General features: G+C 32.6%; 1 protein-coding gene across 4 annotated transcripts in view; it reads left to right on the forward strand.

Moving 5' to 3' along the window:
- LOC124369097 (protein PAT1 homolog 1-like) overlaps window positions 1-21,613 on the forward strand; it is a 90,072-nt gene that overhangs the window by 22,006 nt on the left and 46,453 nt on the right. The window contains exons 3-7 of one of the 4 annotated variants that reach the window (XM_046826835.1): window positions 2,991-3,064; window positions 5,979-6,023; window positions 11,972-12,058; window positions 14,455-14,589; window positions 18,618-18,767. In XM_046826835.1, coding sequence (XP_046682791.1) covers window positions 2,991-3,064; window positions 5,979-6,023; window positions 11,972-12,058; window positions 14,455-14,589; window positions 18,618-18,767 — 491 coding nt within the window. The remainder of the gene's footprint in view (window positions 1-2,990; window positions 3,065-5,978; window positions 6,024-11,971; window positions 12,059-14,454; window positions 14,590-18,617; window positions 18,768-21,613) is intronic. The other 3 variants (XM_046826837.1, XM_046826836.1, XM_046826838.1) reach the window with 3 other exon arrangements.

Raw genomic sequence — 21,613 nt, forward strand, 5'->3', positions numbered from 1 at the left:
ATAGTTCAAATATTCCAACTACAATCAGAAGAGTATTCAATTTATATAAAATTACTGCAACAATTTCAACACTTCACATGAATAGATAGCAGGTACAGGAATTTGCCATGTAAGCATGTAAGGAGGCCAGCATCGTAGGCTAAATCATTTACACTAGATTGTGTTTGATGACTAAGCAGTAAGTATAACATTTTAAATTCAATATAAATATCTCACATTTTAAGGCAAATATTTAAGTTACAATCAGAATAAGAGTATTCAATTTATATAAAATTACTGCAACAATTTCAACACTTCACATGAATAGATAGCAGGTACAGGAATTTGCCATGTAAGCATGTAAGGAGGCCAGCATCGTAGGCTAAATCATTTACACTAGATTGTGTTTGATGACTAAGCAGTAAGTATAACATTTTAAATTCAATATAAATATCTCACATTTTCGGGCAAATATTTAAGTTACCTTCCTATATAATCTATTGTAATTTTGGTCTCACATAAATAATTTTTTGCAAAAATTATCACAATAAATTAATGTAACACATCATAGCTTCTCGTATTAGTTGTAATAGCTCCTCATCTTCAAGTTCTTAGTGATAAAACAAATAATAATAATGACCTGTCCTCTTTTTGTATTGATGTCAATAATTGCAGCTAATGGCAATCATGTATAACTCTGAGTTACAAACACAGGTAAGATAATACTGTAGTGACATTGTTATTCCTTGTTACCAACATTCTCCTTTCATTAAAACCTTTATTTTCATGATGTAACATTTTTATTACTTGGAAAAGTTTTTAATGTGTTTATTTTAATAAATATTAATAGGAACTTTAATGTTAAATATACTTAAAATGCTAACCATTTTAATGTCTTATATATTATCACCCGAATAACATTCAACAAGATTGTTCACCCAAAACCTTTTCATTGCACTACATCTAAACTGAGATAGTTAAACAGTCACATTATAAATTTTTTGATTAAGTGTGCCATTTGTGTTAGTGACTCTACTTATTGAAGTCCGGCATTTTCGTTCTAAAAAAGAATGGTTAAAATCTCATGGTAGTGGATTACCGTCTCATAAATAAAATAGTTGAGCTTGAAAACACCTTATGCCAACGATGGAGTATGTATTCTAGTAATTAGGAAAAGCTTTTAATTTTTTCACACTTCTACCATATAAGTGCTTATAATCAAGTTCTTCTGGATGAGAATTTCAAAAAATATACAGCTTTTGTCACAAGCACAGGATACTCTGAATATAACTAGTTATCCCTTTGGCCTAGCCCGGTGGTATGATTTTGGCGGTATTAAATTCAAATTTCTTTTTGTTGTGAAACATAAAGGATTTTTCAAAGTCAGGTAGCCTCGAAACAGGTCATGATACTAAAATTGCTTCAAGGGTTTTGTGTGATTCCTCCTGAGAAGGTCCCGTATATATGGAATGCCTTTTCAATGAAGATTCCAAAATCAGAGAAAAATGTTTAATGAATCTTAAGTAATATAAGCATATATCGAGAAACCTAGATATGTGTTTTAAATCCCTGGTGTTGGGTAAGTGTTAATAGGTTTACTCTCTCTATAGACAGATTTTACCATCATGGAATACGTGCCAGGAATTCAATCCTAGGTGATGCCACAACCATATTTTCAGGACTAACATTCAGACTAGCACTGCTAAGCCTGTCAAACTATTAAGATGCTGAACATGCTGGTTGAAACTGTTACCGAAAAGAACTAGATCGTCAAAATAAATTTGCTTCTAACAATCATAGACATGTTTAGCAAATTTTCAGTTATGTTCATCCCCACTATGAATTCAACAGCTCAAACTAAAATAAATTCACTAAAACGAGGTGTCTTTTCTTACGTTAGGACTTCCTTGTACTATCCAAAAAGTTCACAATGTATAGTCTCCTTGTTATTCGTCGTTTTCTTAAATAAATACAACGTCAAATGATTAAAGTTGTATGTTTTTTTTATTCCCTGGTATATTTGTAGATAATTAATATGAATATCATTTTTATTTTGGAGGTCTATGCATTTTTATTTCGCAATTGTCACGTGACATTATCAGCTGACTCGATCTTTCGTTGTTAATTCTTTATGCTTTAGTGTAATCGTATTATTGTATCGTATTGTTTGCTGGATTCTTCTTCATTATTTTATTTTGTGGTTGTAAATATTAGTTTTAGTTGTTACGTGCTTAGCTATTGTGTGTAGTAGTTACAATGACTTGACAATTTGCGATCTCACAGGAGTGAAATTGTAAATAGCACATTTGTAAATAGAAAAAGTGTAAATAAATTTCAAATAAAATTGTGTAAATTTTTCTTGGTAAATAGTGTTTTTTAACTGTATTGAAACTGTTTATGGATCCTACAATCATCTGTTTACTGGTACATCCATAATGTGAATATTTATTTTAAGTTTCTTGCAATGTAAGAGTCAGTTGCTTTAACACTTATAAAATGTTGCGAAGTACAATTATGCATATTTATACAAAATGTGTCATAAAAAATTTATTTATGAGAGAAATAACACAAAATTTTGTATGGTTGTTCCTTTCTAAATGTATAATATAATAAAGTAGCTTCCCACAGTAAAATTATTTTTCCTTTTTTAGTTATTTGCAAAAAGAATTTTTTAATATAATCTATTAAAAAAATTTTTTTTTAATTACTTAAAACTACATCTATATATTTTTTTTGTTGATAGTATATATCTATACGAGTAATTTGGTGCAACTTTTAGGTCATTCTCTAATTTTTATGAAAACTTATAAATTTTAATCTAAGAGACTGCAAAATTGCCAATTTTAACCTGGCACTTTTGCTTAGTCACAGGGGGATATGAGATGTGAAAAATTTTGCAACATCTCATATTTGCTCCTGGCCCTGAAAGGGTTAAAAATGTAACTTTTATTATTACTGCAATTAGTAAGCTGAAATGAAGTTATTAAAAATAAACTTTTATTTGATTTTAGCCACCGATTGGGAAGAGGACCACGCTAAACTAGCGGCAACTGAGCAGATGCAGAAAGGCAATTTCGATGATTCAGTAAGTGCTATATATAATCTAAAATTAACTTAATACTTAACTGTGTGCTAGTTTTTTTATTTTATGTAACCAACAATAATCCTGTACTAAGTAAGGTTTACTACTAACTTAAATGCAAAAAAGTAATGATATCACTTGTAGATTTATCAAGTACGGTACCTGCCAAAAATTCATAAATTTACATGTGCTATGATGTATCTCTTATAGCCTAATATGACTTGGTGGTATGCAGGCGCGCACTTAATCTCAAAATAATGTCAGTGGAAATAATTTTAATAACTTCCATGCTTTGTTGTTGTTTTTTTTACCCCCATTTTTCAACATTGTCCAAACAGTGAAGCCTATCTCTAAAACTGCGTGGCACTGTCTGGACAGTTGTGTTACCAAAGTTATAGTGCTCAGTTGTTTCGTCTGTTTCATGTGAATTCTTGCAGTAGACCCCTTTTCAAGCTTGTTGTAGATGAAGTATACTTACGTTTTGGCACTTCAGTTTGGTATGCAAGCCAACTGTCCAGACAGTGTCAGAGAAACAAAAGATTTGTATACCTGTTCATTGCTATAAACTAATGGAGAAAAATTTAACATACGTTCCTAAGTTCTTTGTCCCTTTTGGTATTCTTTTTTTGAATAGACGTAGTTGCTAGAACTGTTGAAATGTCATAATCAAGATTAGTATGTATGGCATGTGATGAAGAGCCGGTCAGGCTTCCAAAAGATTGTAAACTGTGAAGGTTACAAGGAAGAAGGAGTAGCTGTAATTAGAGTAAGCAGTTAAAATATGTGTTAAATCATTATTTGTGAGATTTTATTGTTTTTCATAAGAGATTATTCAGAAAATATATGTATTCATGTTTTAACTGTGTGTACTAAACATGCCACAACATTGTCCTGTGCACTCTGACATTTAACCCAGTTTGTGGTACCACTGATCGGACAGTTTCGTTGCGTAGAGACAGAACTGTGTTGACTAAACATGCCACAACGCTGTGCCGTGCACTCTGACATTTAACCCAGTTTGTGGTACCACTGATCGGACAGTTTCGTTGCGTAGAGACAGAACTGTGTTGACTAAACATGCCACAATGCTGTGCCATGCACTCTTGACATTTAGCCCAGTTTGTGGTACCACTGTTCGAACAGTATTGTTGTGTATTGACACTGTGTCGAAATCAAGATTATATGGAGGTATTTCTGGACTGTTTTCTTGCCAAAAACACTGTCCATTTAGTACCTTAAATTTCTTATGCATAAGAACATGGTTTCATCCAGTATGATTAATAGCCCAATGAACCAAAATAGCAATAAATGAATAAAGATTATGAGCTTGAATATACCGCAGTGAATGTCTTAAAATTTCTTATGTAACACACTATTTTCTTGAAATTTTGAATACAGAATAACATTTTAAAAATTAATTCTTAACAAAAGCTTTATTAGTTTTAGTTAGTATTTTCCAATGGTACCTTGAGAGAAATCTCTGGCATTTTTCAGATCACCTTTTTTTATCATGCTCCAGCACTAAAAGGGTCAAAACATGAGAAACTTGTGTTGAGAGTACCTTTTATTGTTGGTGGACTACCCGTTTCTTATCATGAACAGTAACCAGACACAGCACTTGAAGTCCAATGAGTTTGCTAAAGACGTCTTGAGGCACAGTTTCACTTAATGACAAATTTCAGAGTTTTCATATAGCATCAAAAGTGCATACCGATCCATGTTACTGTTGATTTGACATTAGCCCTTTGGACCTGGGGCAAAAAACGGGGGTTTGATTTATATTAGTAGAATGACTACTCAATAAAGGGAGGTTTTAAGACAAACTTACGTAAAGGAGAGCTGCGGAAAACTACTAGCATAAGGTGGGCTATAGAGAGTGGTTGCAATGACCAGACTGGAGCTGAGCTGGTTTGAGAATTGAAGAACAACTGGCTATAGGACGGTATCAGAGATAGCAGTTTATTTTTTTAATGTTTTTCGAGAGGTAGTTTTCAATGATCTGTATGCCCCACTCTCTCTCACTCCAAAAATAGATGAAGTACACCGCTCAGTAAGGTTTAATACTACACTAATAAATGGAAAAGAACACCTGTAATTCTTAAAACTAAATAATTACAAAGAGACAGAATATTTCAAAATTAGTATTCCTAACATATATTTCTTAACTCTGAGGTTTTATTACTGATCTTATTATGATACTAATATTCAATTAACAATAGGCTCACTTACTTTCATTGGCACTTAAGAATGGCGCAAAATATAACATTTTTAAAAACTTTAGTAAGCTGTAGCGTAGTAAAATAACTGTAAAAAATATTAAGTTATGAGATGTTAATTTATATTAGAAATTGCAAGGTAGTATAGGATATTCCTTGAGAAATTATAAAGTTGTCATATTGGAAAATGGCAGCCAAATTTTGAAATCCTAAATTGAACATCAAATAGTCACTGAAAATAAGGTGAAATTCTCTATTTAAACTTTCCCTAAAGTTTAGTTGGTTATAAGATACCAAATAAAATAAAAGGCTACACTCCCCTTTCTTCAATATGACATGGCTGAGATGGTGGCCAGTATCCCTCCAGTATCCCTCCTCATGATGGCTGCATTATGGGATCTTGGGAGAAGGTGGTCCCAGTTCTCCTCCCCATCCATCCTGAATATTCTCTCACCTTGGAAGCCGTGCAGAAGACTCTTATATGTTTGAGTGCAGTAGAGGGATCCTCAACTTCTCATCCTAGTTGCTCTAAGTGGTACCTGGACAGAAAAGTTCTTTGGATAAAGGACTATTTTTGCCAGTAACGAGTGTATTTATTTTTCATATAAAGTTCATATCTTTTTATAGGTGCTTTTCAGGAATTCTCTAAATAAACGTAAATAAGTGTTTTGTGCTATATAAAATGCTGTTTATATTTCCAGAATTCAATTGGCCAAAGAATGGCGTCTTACATTTTAGATGATGAGGTAAGATTTTGTAGCATTTCTACTAATGTTGATGTAGGAAATATTAATCATATCAAAATATAACATGTGGTATATTTGTAACCAGAGTGTCAGATAAAAGGATGTCTGTAAAATAATTATATATTGGGCGAACTTAATAAGAAGTAGAATCTTGTACCTAGACTTAGTAATAGCTGTTTGTGAGGTGAACAAACAAGAACTAGTCTAAGTAAGTAGTTGTAACTTATCCAGTCCAGAACAAAAGTAGAATTTACTGGGGTTGTTACTACTAATAGAGTAGAATCTAAATGGAAGTTACATCTTAAGGTCGAGATATAATTAAATTTTTTTATCAATAAAATCTACTGATAGCACAAAGCAGAACTAAAATAAATTGTAAGTTTTATCACTACAAATCATTATTTATTATTCCCTTTGCTGAAGAACAAAATTTCTTTTCGTTATACTATACTGTATTCTATGGTTTTTATATCTCCTTTTACTTTATATCTGCTTTTACAGTACAAACAGCCTTTTGGGAGGCTGAAAATTAAAATATGCCTACCATAGATAGAGAACTAGTTTTCTGAGCGTTAGCAGATTTAAAATTAAAAGAAAATATCAGTTTGTATTAAATTAATATTGTTAACATAAAGTAAACATGTTTTATTTATAGACTAAAGCAACTATTCCAATGCTCAAGGCGTACCATTTAGCTAATAATTCATTATTCTTGTCGATCATAAAAATGATAAGAGTATCATAAGAACATTTTTTCATGCTTTAATTGTTACAATTTAAAATTCATTATACTACAAGGGCTATCCAGAAAGTAGATAATGTTTTGATATGAACAAAAAACAAAGGACAAGAAAAACATTGTATTATAAGCTGTAGAAAATGACACTAAAATACTATTTTTCAACATAGTCACCATATGCACTTATCATAGCAGTGAACTAGTTTTGAAATTCCATCATTATAAAATTCTGCTGCCTGAGACTTCAACCAGGCACCCCCACCCCCCCTGCAGTTTCACATTGTCATCAAAGCACTGTCGGAAACAGGTGGTAGTCGCTGGGTAGGTCCGGACTGTAAGGCGAATGTGGAAACATCTCCCACTTCAAAGCACCCAGGACTTGGCCGGTTGCTTGAGTCCGATTTGCTGTGTGTGGTCAGGCGTTGTCACGCAAAAAACCAATTTTCAAACTTAACTTTCCTTTGCGCTTGTTTGTTTGTATTCCTCTTCTTAACTTTTGCAAGGTTTCATAATATCTCATAGAATTTATTGTTGTGCCACATTCGAAGAAATCAACAAGAATTCCTTTCATGTCCCAAATAACAGTTGCCATAATCTTCTGTGCCGACAATGTTTGCACGCATTTCCTTGGTTTTTTGGAGGTTTGTGTGCCCACTCCATAGACTGTAATTTGGTTTTGCAATTCACGTGTTTTACCCAAGTATCATCTCCTGTAATGATTTGATCAAGCCCTGCGTTACAATATTTTTCATAAGTTTGTAATGTCAATGAAGCAACAATATGCTGATTTTTCTGGGTTTTTGTTAAGTTTGTAGTTGTATTTTTAATTTTCTTTATCCATCTTGCACAAAATGTATAGTAACCTAACTTGAACAATTTCATCTTAACGTTTGTTATAACTCCTTGAAATTTGAGGAAAACTAAGTCAGACTAAGTGAATCGGCGGTCTTCTTTAATCTTCTCATCAACTTTATAGACAATTTCATCGGTCACAATGCTTGGCCGTCCACTTCATTCGGCATCATGCACATGTCTTCGGCCATTTTTAACCTAATGCACCACTAACGCATTCCACCTTCAGTAATCACATCATTCCCATAAACTTGACAGCGTTGGCGAAAAAATTTGTTTATTGTGTTTAGCCAAAAAAAGCTGTATTACCAACTTCACTTCACCACTTGTGGGTTTTTAGCAACTACTCTTTATTCACTTCACTTTTAAGTTGTATTTACACCCCCTTCCCTCCACCACGGGTTCTGTTCATAGAAATGTAAGCTAAAACTACGGAGTATTTACTACTACTTTTTATTCACTTCGCCCAATACATGTGGTAGTGGTATATATATATATGACATTGAGGGTGAAATTGCATCTAAAATAATTAAATGTTGTAAAATTAATTTATCAAATGTATTGTATATATGTGTGGGTTTGTGTGTGTGTGTGCGCGCGCCTGTGTATATGTAAATATTAATGCACAGTTAATGTAAGCTTTAGTATTTTAAGTTCTTGCTGACAAGTTAATACTTAGAAGGCCTCAATATTGTACTTTTTTGGTTAATAAATTATTTAATTGTATGTATATGTAAACAAAATAAAATGTTTTAAATCTCAGCAATAAATAATTGATGAATAAAATCTGTGAAATTCTGTTGTGTTTTATTTTTTTCGTTGTTATAGTGCGAATGGTGTTGTAGTATCGAGCTATTGAACTTTAGGAGACCAAAGAGTTGAATAATGTAAACAGTTAAATCATGTACTTAGAGATTGATGATGGTTTCAATTCTTGCTTGAATGTAAAGTGGCTTGCATTGGTCTAAAGGCGCAACCTTTGTAATGGTTGTGATTGCTATTTTTTGAAGTATTAAAATGTTCTGTATCCTGCCGCAATTACCCCATACAATTCAGCTGTATCTAAAATATATTAAAAATAAGCAAAGTATGCAGATTGTGTGTAATTTTTCGGTACACAGTCCATGAGTTGATTCAGCAGAAAGATTGTTCTGGATAGTAGAAAACATTCTGTAGAAAACAAGATACGTGTAATATACATTTACTTCTCCAGCAGTACATTTCTCATATTTTGTGATCTCAATTTGTCTTAAAATATTAAAGTACACTAATCTTTCTAAGCTAAATGTAAATTTTTTTATTCCTTTTATGATAATTGTAAAAAAATTCTATGCATTCATAATTTTACCTTTTATTTAAGTTTACAGATAGTTTGTTTTTAATTAATTAACAATATTTTTTTAAACTTTTGAATAAATGCTTGCATTTTACAAAAACCTGTTTGCCACCAAGTAGTATTTACCACTATTGGAGGGTTAAAAAGTCTAGAATTTTTTAAAATTATGCAATAGCACGCATATGCCTATTGGTCAAAACATGATGACACATGCATTATCAAATTGCTCACAATCAAGATAGTGTTTTCATTAGCAAATGACTCACAATCAAGATAGTGTTTTAGTTTATGAAGAGAATTCATGCCTCTGCGGCCAGACAATGACTAATCCAGTTCTATGTCACAGGGAGATACAGTTGACTGAGGATTATCAAGTCACCTAACCCTCTTTTACTTAATAAAACTCCTGTATATAATATTGTAAAACTTCTGCAAATTTTCCACGGGCACATGTGCTTGTCTGTTATACTTGATCGACCGAACTATAAAAAACACTCAACCTTCACCCCTACTCTTAAAATTGCAAGAAAACTTTCCCTGGATCAAACAGTAATAATAATAGTGTAGCTAGCTATTACAAGCTCAAAACGAAGCCTAAATAAAACACAATTTGTGCAGAATTATGTAACAGTCACTACAGGGCTATGCAAGTTGTAACACCAACTAATAATGTTTAGAGTTAATTTAAAGCGTGGAAAACTATTATAGTAATTGTAGAGCCAATATACACTCTATGCAAAACCGTGCAAATCAATACATGCACAGACAAGCTCCAGCAAAGAAATACATTTCTTTAGACATAAATTAATTTAAACAAATAATTAGATCTCCACAAGTCTAAATAGTAAAAATAATTGAGTTGGGACATACTTCAGTGGTCAGCTGCCGCTCTCCTCCTCTTCCTGCCACAAGCATGACATGGCTCAACCTGCATGGTGGAGGCTTTCTACTCGTGCCTGCCTGATTCTTTCTGTTATGGGTACTTGTTTCATCCCCCTTTTAAATTTGACCCATTACAAATTAGTAAAAGACATGTATGAGACTATAATTCTAATTTGTATTTTTTTTTAGTTCTAATTGTAAGTTTTTTTATTTTAATAAGTTAAAAGGTATTATAAATGAATTAATAGTAAAAATAATGTTAAAAGAAGAGCTTGGTAAATGTAGAATTAATATAACAAAACAAAACCAGAATACTATCCTATCCAAGGACACTAAACTATCTGCTGACTAGCTCAAAAACTCTTTAACATCATATAATAGGCTATCGACTAGCAGAACCAACAACTTTTTTTTAAACAAAATTTGGCTGTCTCACTTCAGATGGTAGGTATTAAACAAATAAAGTACTTTTATTTTATACCTTGACATAGTCATAATTCCAACCTGACAAGGGATATCAACTGTTATTCCTATTTCTAGTATTTGAATAGTACACGTGTCATCCAGTACTATTATTGTAAATATTTTGAAAAGTAAATAAGAGAATTTCTAGTATATGCAAATTTAACTCCCTTAAATATGATTTTCTATAAAAAGCCATGTACAATATGCTTATCTGCCAGCTTTACTTATAGCTCTTGATTATCTTTTTTGTATTATTAGTATATAATTAAACAACAAAACCTTTCCACAATTAATATATATTTGCAAACCTGGATTGTCAATTCCAAAGTCTAATTTTTTCTTCATCTCTGGATCACTTGAAGTAAATTGACTCCAATCATCGCTCGTACACCAAACCTCATTTTCTGCATTATTGTTTCCCTCAGTTATATCATAATTGTCATCACTTGATTCACTGTCACTACTATGAAGAGGATTTACATTTTCATCACTAAATTCACTGTCACTATCACTATCACTGTGAGACAAAATATCTTCAATGCTGTCATCCAATAAACGAAAACACAAGGCCATTTTAGCAGCTGGCTCAACTGAAGCAGCAGGCCTTGTTGAGAAAGAACTAAATAATATATCACGTGACACCAATCATGAATTTATACAGCTGTAAATACGAACGGTTTTAAAGAAACAAACTACACGTGCACTCAAGTGGTATAATAATAAACTACATTGGAATCTAGGTTGATGGAGTACGTATTTTTCACTGTCAGACACGGCCCAACATCAGATCGGAACGACAATTTGGCAATGTCATATCTCATCCGACAAAGGATTGGAAAGGGTAAAGAGCTTACTTTTTAGGAGGTCCCTATTTTTCTAAAGATCACTATTTTTTAGCTTGGTCCCTAAAAGTATATATTTTTCTAATTTGATTCCTAAAAGTTTATATTTTTAAAGATTTCAAGTGATGTGGTAATTGTTAAGACGTAATAATTGAAACAAATTTTAAATGCTAAAAAATATAAAATTACTTCTTAATTTGTTCTTATATCTTAATGAATATTTTTGAAATGTTTGTGTTTTAGTTTCTTCCAATGGAGGGTTTTAGCAATTTCAAACTGTTTCTTATATTAATGACAGTACACTCACATCAAAAAGTTTAAATGCTCGAGTTTGAAAGTTAACCATGAACTAACTAGTACAGCTACAATAACGGCAATTATATTAAAATTTAGTTTGTTTAATTCTGCATTTAGATGCAGAATTGCATTTAGGTGAAATTATATTGCATTTTAACATATAAAGAAAACTATTTGCAAACAAATTTTACTTCCAGTTTTTGTGATTAAATGCAATTTTGCGTTTAAAGTGGCAAGGGTTTAAGCTACTAACTCTCATACCCTACAGTGGTTGACTTAAGAATGTGAGATCTTGTTTCAATATAAATAGTAAGAGTTTTTATACCAGATTTGTCTAAGAAGCATTTTTTAAGATCAATGATTTTTCATAAATATACAATGTTTTGTGTGCATTTTTATTTTTTGTAACTGAAAATGTATGAGATTCAATCAAATTTATCAACTTAGCTTTACCTAATTTTATACTCTTAAAGATTGATATGTTTAATTAAATACTTAGATTATATTCAAGTACTGTGAATTTTGTTTAATAAAGATTGACGAACCAGTCCCTCCACCGTGCGTGACGTCATCCCCGATAGAGACCGCGGGTATATGGCCAGTGTGGACCAATGGCAAAGAGGTCAGTAAGTAAGGAAATTAATTAAGGCTTCAGACCATTTGTTATTTTATTCTCGCACAGTGTGATCACAAGTTTCATCCCCTTTGCCAACTTATGAACTGTTGCAGATAGAAAAATCAAACTTGGACAACTTTTTGGCATTTTAATCCTCCCTTGGCACGAATCATCATATCGATGAATTGGTTAATTGATCACATTTTGATAGTTCGTCTGTGTTGTAAACATCTGGTAGTAGCAGCATCCATACTTCGCGGAATGCGTTATATTCGGTATGGGTAGAAAATGTGTATTCTTCTCTTTATTTAGCAAATGAATTATACAAAATAACATTTGTGGAACAAAATGGAACTGTAAAAAATACTACAGCTGACTGCTTGCCATGTTTTTGGATACTTTTCTTTTCTTTTTTTTGTGCTGTTTTTTTTTCTTTTCTTTTCGTCGTGTTGCTGTTTGTATTTGTTATTGTAATACATATCATATTTCTTTACAGTGAAGTTAGATTGACAGTGTTAGAAGAGGATGTTATGTGTAGTGATGTAGAAGAAAGTGACATTGAAGCTGAAGAAGTGCTCACCAGGCAATATTTTAGATGACTTCAGAAAGTGAAAATGATTACATTCCTGATATTGGTGAAGCTGACGCTTCTAACAGTGAAAATAATTGGAGTTCCCATTTGAATGACAATGTCCCTTAAACTCCAAGAATACCTGAAATAAATATGCAAATTCCATGTATCAAAGTAAATTCACCTGAACTCGAGATAGATGTAGGCCTAAAGTTCAAAGTAACGAACCCCCAGTTCCAGAGATAGGCTACTAAGAAATAGTGCATCAATTCAGATTGTTTACATAACTTTTACTATAGTGTACGTACTATGGATATTGGTGTTATGTATGATCCACATAAATGACATTAGGCACGTGAAAGTTCGAGATACGGAAAAATTGACAGTTTAAAACAAAACATACAATAGAATTCGAAAAAACTAAAGTACTTATGAAAATGTCCTACTATTATCCAAGGGGATTAAGAGCAACTTCAGAAATAATCAAGAATGAAAATAATTTAAATAAAGAAAATACAGAAACCACATTGATCATAGCTGGTTGGTGGTTGGTTAAGCTTCAGCCAATCACAAGATAGCTTCGTTTCTTCAACTCGTCTATATAGACAACACCTAACTATAGGCAGTTTCGTTATAATTTCTGTTGAATGAAGATGGTTCTTCAGTGAAGGTAGAATATTCACAGTGAAACCGAAATATTTTAAGAATTGAATTGTATAAATAATGTATCAATGATTTGTGAATGGGAAGACACCTGTTATGTTAATCATGACACCTGCTGCGCAAGCATGAGAATTAACATTAAAATATTTAGTCCAATTCTAAATAATAATTTTAATGTGCAGACAAAACTTATGTATTGTAGTAAATACTTTCTTTAACAAATTTAATTTTGAACAAACTTTACATAAATCTGCAAATCCCTTAAAATTAATTTAAAAGGAAGAATGGTAAAGTGAACCACTGGAGAGTTAATATTTGGCCGTTGGCTCCTATTTTTGGGTTGTTGGGAGTAGCCAACTCAAAATTTCAAATTTTAACACCCCCCCCCCCTTTGTGATACACTTTTTAGAAATGGAATCTAAAAAATATTTTGGTCTAAACCTTATATTTTGTTTTGTTTTTGTGATATTTCAGTATACAATATGAAATAGGATATAATTTAAAGGATTAAGTCCTCAAATCCCCTTGAGTTATGTTTACAAAACTGTTGTGATTGCTGGTGTTAAATTAGGTTGTGGAAGGGTTGAGAGAATTGAGACAGCCATAGATAATCCTAATTAATCTTTTACCTGCATATCTGATCTGATTAGAAATTAAGAATCGAGAATTTTATTGCCTTTGATAATTTTACTTTGAATAGGCAGAGTCAGCATAGTTTTCTAAATCACACAAATTTAATTGATTTTAAACATAAAAATAAAAACAAAAAAATCAGTAATTATTACAGAGGGAGAATTATTATAAATAATGATTACAGAATAGTGTACTTAAGTCAATCGCTTTGATAATTTATAAATATACAGTTTAAAATATACATGAAAATAAAAAAATGCAATTTTTATTATTAGTATTATTTTTCATTAGCTTACAGCAAGTTAAACTATCAGACTTGATGGCTAACCAGAACTACTGGCTTAGTTTTGTTGGTCTAGTAGGTAAGTTTTGATAATAGATCAAATTTGATAATTTAATTGCTGTATTGCCGTTAAATGTGGGACTGATTTCTACTCATTTCCTACTTCATACTCATTTCTCACAACATTATATTCTAATTTTCCACGTCTGCCTCTATCAATCAAAAATCAAAAACGTATTAAATTTGTTTTAGGTGGAAGGACGTGGTGATAGGAACGTGATTTCACCAATACCCAGCAAACCATGGTTGGATGCAAATTTATCGAAGAACAGCCAAGAATCACCTGACCACGTGAACTCAACCTCTCTGCCTCCTAAACCTGCTCATGTTAGTATAATTTTAATCTGTTAGTAAATAAAAAAATTCCCTATAACTGATTATATATTTAGTTACGTAAACAGAATGGCCACCCGACCGGGAATTTAATGGACCTGGAATAAGCCAGGAATCTTCCTGTAGAACCAGGAAATTCTCAAAAACAATTTTTCTGTCTCTAAGAATTTTTAAAATCAAGAAATAACTTGACAGCATCCAATTATAATTCTTGAGAAATAATAGGATTTAAAAAGAGATGTTATTTTTCACTCTTTTCAAAAAAAAAAAAAAAAAAAAAAATACATCATAATTGATTTTATATATATGTATTTTTAATTTTAATATTAAAAAAAGAAAAATACCTTACACAACGCACAAAAACGGCCTGTCATTATCAAGTGAAATGAATGCCACTACTAGGGTTAAGAAATAAGACCATCAAGAAACAAGTCGTCAAAGCTAGAGTGTGATTTTAAGAAACTGTACATATGATGAACGGTTAAACAAATAGAGCATTAGAATTGAAAACAACATGGAAACGATAGATATGAATACTTATTTTTTCATACAGATGTTAAATAAAAGTAAAACCATATAAAATCCATATTTTTTACCTCAATACGTTTTTATCAAAATAAAACCACAATTACATTTTAATTTTTTAAATCTTAACCTAACAAATAACCATAAAAAACTGTTATATATATATATTTATCCAAGCATATTTTATAAACAATTCATGAGACATTCTTCACTTTGTATCTTGGTACTAGGTTCTTCGCTTGTTCAGGTTCCCTCCTATCTTCTACGTCTACCATGTTCCTCATAGGACGTATTATTATTCTTGAGTCGTCAAGGTCAAAGTCTGAATCACAGATAAATAAGTAACGATTCACTTAATAGCGACCCTATGTCCGACACATTACTCTCCTCTATATCTAGTTCATGCACAAGTTCCCTCAAGTCACTGGATCGATCTTTGAAGTTGTCCATTGTGCATTGAGTTGTGACTAATAAAGAGTTCCTACAGAAATAAGAACAGATAAGGGAAGTAAAATAAAGTACATAGACCGAAAGAAAACAAGTCAATAGCCAAATGGTTTATAGTTTGCAATAGACCTAGGACAAAATAGCAACTACGAGGGCTGTTTTTTTTTTTCAACTTCCGATCGTGCCGCTAAATGGCTGGGCGAGCGGTATCGGCCAGCAATGTGCGACAGTCGACTGCGCACCTCTCCTACTACAACCTCACTCATTTTCGGACGGCCGACGCCATTTCCAATTTATCTAGCTACACATAAACATGGCGACCATGATAGAATCTCCCGCCAAGTGTGAGTTGAGAAGTGTCATTCGTTTCTTGCAAGCTGGAGGGTTATCTGCAGCAGAAATTCACCGTAGAATGGAACAAGTATACGGTGAAAGCTTTATGCGACAGTGACAGTGCAGTGCGTGATTGGTGTAGGAAATTTAAAGATGGACGAGTTGACATTCATGATGAAGGGGGCCAAGGACGAAAGTCAGTCGCAAACGAAGACCTCGTTGATCGATTTGACCAAAGTGTAAGAAGCAATCGTAAGATTACGGAGCTATCCAATCAGTTTCCTGAGATTTCAAGGTCAGCCCTATACTCTATCGTAACTGACAAGTTAGGCTACGAAAAATTTTGTGCGCGATGGGTGCCGAAGATGTTGTCTGATGACCACAAAGCTCGGCGAATGGCGTCAGCAACGTCTTTTCTGAACCGTTATGAAGCTGACAGCGAAGATTTTTTGATCAAAATCGTGACAGGAGATGAGACATGGGTTCTGTACGACACCCCAGAAACGAAACAGCAGTCCCAACAATGGATGCATTCAAACTCTCCAAACAAACCCAAAAAATTCAAAAAAACTTTCAACAACAAAAAGATTATGGCCACCGTGTTTTGGGATCAAAAAGGTGTATTGCTTGTTGAGTTTTTAGAGCCAGGTACCACAATCAATGCGGAAGGATACTGCGGTACGTTACAACGTTTGCGGAGAGCTATCCAGAACAAAAGGAGAGGAATGCTCACATCGGGAGTAGTGCTCATTCATGACAACGCCCGTCTTCACAGTGCTGCTTTGACAAAGCGTCTTCTTGACGGTTTTAAATGGGATGTTTTTGAACATCCGGCGTATAGTCCTGACTTAGCCCCGAGTGACTATCACCTTTTCCCGGAACTGAAGAAGATGCTAGGAGGGCAGAGCTTCCGAACAGACGACGCGCTGCGAGACGCCGTGAAAACCCATCTCAAATCACTGGCGGCAAACTTCTATGAAGAAGGTATTAAGAAGCTTGTACCCAGGTATGAAAAATGCCTCAATTTAAATGGCGATTATGTTGAAAAGTAAGTAATAATGTACCTAACTTTTGATAGTAAATTTATTTAATTACTCTCCCTAGTTTTATTTTTATACCACATCGGAAGTTGAAAAAAAACAGCCCTCGTAACAATTTGAAATTTAATAGCCAAAAATGTTATGGTCTTTGAGCTCATAGGAAAAATAAACTTATTAGAAAAGAAGAATAAAGTAATGAAATTATATTTAGAGTGAGAAAACAAGTCAATATCCATTTGGTTTATAATGTGTATTAGAAATTCATAGGCCTAGGCCTAAAACAAAACAGGAACTATCAGTGTGAAATTTAGTAACAAAAACATAATTGTTTTGAGCCATAATAAAAAGAAACTTAGCTTTTAGAAAAGAAGAATAAAGTAACAAAATTATATTTAAAATGAGAAAATAAGTCAATAGTTAGTTTGTTTATTGTAATGGTTTTATTTATGACAGCCTAAAAAAAACTTCGATATGCATCTAAATTTAGTAAACAAATATATTACTGTTAGTATTATTGACTAAAACTGCTAACATAAGAACATTACAGGATCGTAATAAACACGTTTTATGCAATAATCAATAATTGCTTATAGTTATCAAACATAATAAATGAAAAAATAACCACAAAAGTCAACTGTGCCCGCCTGTAAAAAAAAGAGTTGAAAACAAATTCCACCTTATAAACAGCTGATGGCGTTATCCGCCCCCTCGTTACAACTATTGATATAACAATGTCTGCAGACAAGACAGATTCTGATGTTTGCAATGGTGCCGGAATCACGTTAATATAACTAGTTTTATACTATAAGAAGTGAAATAGTGACGCCATAACTAATCGTCGATTGCCAACATTACGGTTATAGAAACCTTTAGCCATATTCACCAGTTTTACATGCAGTCACATCATTTCCACAAATATGGCAGTTTTATCATCTTGTAGCTGGAGTGCCTTGAAATGAATTTGATTATTTTCAAAAGCATTGTGCTGGCTTTACTGGATAAGTGCTGGTTAAAGGGTGGCCTGAATAAATGTTGTTTGAAACATGTTCTACATTGTACTTGTTGCTGATTGTAAAAACTTCATAAAAGTACCATTTTAGCCATTTTATAAGGTATTGTAGCAGAACAATAGTGTATTCTGACCCATGAATAAATTTTGTGTAATAATCCAATTCAATGAGTAAACAGACTATGCAAGAAACCCGGACTAAGTTTTATCAATCAGCCAAGAAAATAATCACAAAGTTTGTGTGGTGACTTTCACGTGTTTAGGGGGACTACTAGCTTCTCAAATGGGGCTTGTGTAGCCAAAATTCAGTAAAGGTATTATATTGAGTTAACACAGTGTTTGAAAAAAAGGTATTTTTCCCGTCTTTGTCACTTTTGGCTCCAGTTTGAACTGGTTGAATTTAGACACGCATCAGGTATTCTTAATTAAGACCATTTCCATGCAGATAAATTCCGTGGAAATATTGTCCTTTTGTTTTTTCAACATCCTGATCTGCAATACAGAATCTCTGAGCAGTGTGCACTCCACAACCAACCTGATAACAGTGAGATTAATGATTTGTACTCTTTCTAGATGACTTAAATGCTACAGTAATATGTTATTATTTAATAATACTTAACATACCTGTATGTTTGGCTAATTAAATTTTTTGCCATTTTAAATTTCAGTTTTTAACTGTGGAAGAGTTAGAAAAAAACATGAAGAAAGCAGTGGCAGAGATTAAGAACATTGGAAGTTCTACCAATGAACGTTATCCCGAACGTTATGCCAATAATAGATTACGCAACAGAGTGGTTGCAGACAACATTTCTCGCATTGTGAGTTTACCATCAGTTTGATTGATATTTTTATATTGCTGGTTAATTTTATTTTATATACAAAGCAAATAAAAAAAGAACCTTCTATTCTTTTATAATTCAGACTGTGTTCTGTTTACTGTGACGTCTTTGGACACTGATGAAAAATTCATTAAATAGCGTGTTCAAGATGGGGTTGTACAACAATATAATAATGAACATGTCAGGAAGGTTTGTTTTGAGTTAATTATATGCAGTGTATGTTTTAATTTGAATTCAATTCTACAATTCATAATTTGATCAAAATATACTTAACCCTTTGCACGCCAGCCTATTTTTTATTTTATTACTTTTTTCCAAAAGTACTACCCAGAAACGCCAAGGGCATTTTCAGCAGTTTTGCAAGTTTTCACAAAATGTATCATAACTTTTTAATTTTTGAACAGATATTGATGATTTCTTTACCATTATTTTGCTTATGAAAAGCTTTTGTTCAGTTGGTAAATTGTAGTTGCATAAAAGTAATTTAAACTTATTAAAAAAATAAAAAATTCAGAAAAGAAAATTAAAATTTTCAAAAAAGTTTTTTTTAGCACAAATAAGTAGTTTCAAAAAATATTTTTGCTGATTTCCTGTTATATCCTAGTCAACTATATCTACCCCTTAACCTAATTACAAAATTTCAAAAGCCTATCTTATATAGAAGTCCAGTTGTGATTTTCTTCAATAAATGTGACACGGGCACAGTTTTTGTAAGTTGCATGGACGTTGTATGTAATGTTACACTATATTCACAAATCAATATTTGACACTATACTAAAATAAATCGGTACGTTGGGATTATACTGACCAAAGCAGTATGAAGAACACAAAAATATAAATTTATAGAAACAAACATGATACAACGAAAAAACAACTCTTTAATTACAAAATTACAAACTTACAACGATTATCAATTATTGTTAATGGGGTCAGATTCCGGCTCCCAACGCTTAAACTTTTTTCAATAAGCTTAGAACGTTATAAAACGATGTAGTTGAGTAACAGAACTAACATTCCATCAATCAACAAGCATTTCCAGGTATTGTGATCGGTATTGTTGTCGCTGCTATCTTATCTTTCTCGAGAATCCCGATTACGGCAGGCCGCGTGGCATGATTATTTAAGTTTTTTGCACGGTACATAATTGCCTTTCCATTACAATTCAATTTATATTTCTGATCAGCCCCTCTAGAATTTGATATTTTACTGATAGGTACTATCTCGAGGGATGTTTTTCTTTCGTTGACATCAGCGCGGGGTTCGGCAGCACCTTCGATCGGAGGCACTCGCATTTTGGGTAGCAGAGTGTGATCAAGAATAAAAACAAGTTTTGTTTTCAATAAAGAGTTTAGTTTTTGGTTTTTGTTTGGTAATGTTTGTGTTTGTTGAATTTTTGTGTTTGGAGAAATGTAGGGGTAAAACATGGAAGTACAACAAAGAGACGCACCAGCTGAACGGGCGGCGAGACTCAGCAATCACGTTATCTACTAGACCGCTCGACTTTGACCTCAGTCTGAGGATGGGGAGTGGTTTGCGATAAGACAATTCCTGTTTTATACTGACGAAATATTGTTCTACGCTAATCTAGTAATCAGTAGAAGCAAAATGTCAAATAACGATTCATGTCTGGGTGTGGTCGGTATAATTCCAAAGTACCAATAAGGTACGAGTGTGGTCGATATAATCCCAAAGTACCAATAAATCTAATAAAAGGGGCATAATAAAAATGCTCTAGCAACAAAAGTAATGAGAGAAATACAAACGTAAACAACGCACAGCAACACGAACGTAACCTCACTCTCGACCAAACAATCCAACAGCTGCGAAGCTCAAATACGACCAAACAAACAGTTCATAAAGGAATAAACAACTTTGTGGTTTCAAAGCAACTAATCTACTATCGATTAGTCAAAATTTCACGGCAATCAGATGAACTATAAGAAAATTACAGGCGAAAAACGTGACGTACCTATATTACGGCCGTTGGCGATTTTCAGTTGAGTAGCCGACGGCCGTAATATAGGTACGTTGGCGTGCAAAGGGTTAAATATATGCTTCTAATGCTTTTGTAAGAATTGTTCATTAATTACCCTCAGCAAAAAGCATAACACTTGAAAGTGACAAGGATAGTAGTATTTTAAAATGGGTCTAACTTATTAATTATAATGATTATTAAATTTCCACGTATTTTATTTAAACAGATAATTTGTTTACAAGATGTTTATTCATATTCATATTCAAATTCCTTTATTCACAATTGCACAACATGTACAGAATAGTGTCATTACATTACTTTCTACAAACTCTAAGATACTTTTAAGAAATTCATGTACAAAATTCTTCTGTATATTAAAAAGAGTTGGCTAAGGCTTTTTATAATCTTTTTTACAATAAATTTATTTATAAAAATAATAATTTATTTAATTGTGATCTATTTAGCATACTAAAACAGCTTGATTATACTTTAATTGATATTTTACACAAATGATATTACAAACTACACATAACAATATTGCAAATAATATTTAAACTATCGGTATATTATTAAAATAAAATAAAAAACTCCTCCAATGCATACAGGGGCCTGCCCAGCATCATTGTTTTCAGCTTAGTTTTGAATTTATATAAGTCCTCTATTGTTTTAATTTCTTTAGGCAGTCTATTGAAATATTTTATACCTGAATATGATGGTTTTTTTTCATACATCCTTAATTTATGTTGGTCAAAAGCCAGGTCATTTTTACACCTTGTGTTATATTTATGATTGTCTCCGTTTCTCACAAAATTATTCAAATTTCTTTTGATGAACAGACACAGCTCAAAAA

The sequence above is a fragment of the Homalodisca vitripennis genome, chromosome X (genome assembly GCF_021130785.1).
Source record: "Homalodisca vitripennis isolate AUS2020 chromosome X, UT_GWSS_2.1, whole genome shotgun sequence".
NCBI lineage: Eukaryota > Metazoa > Arthropoda > Insecta > Hemiptera > Cicadellidae > Homalodisca > Homalodisca vitripennis.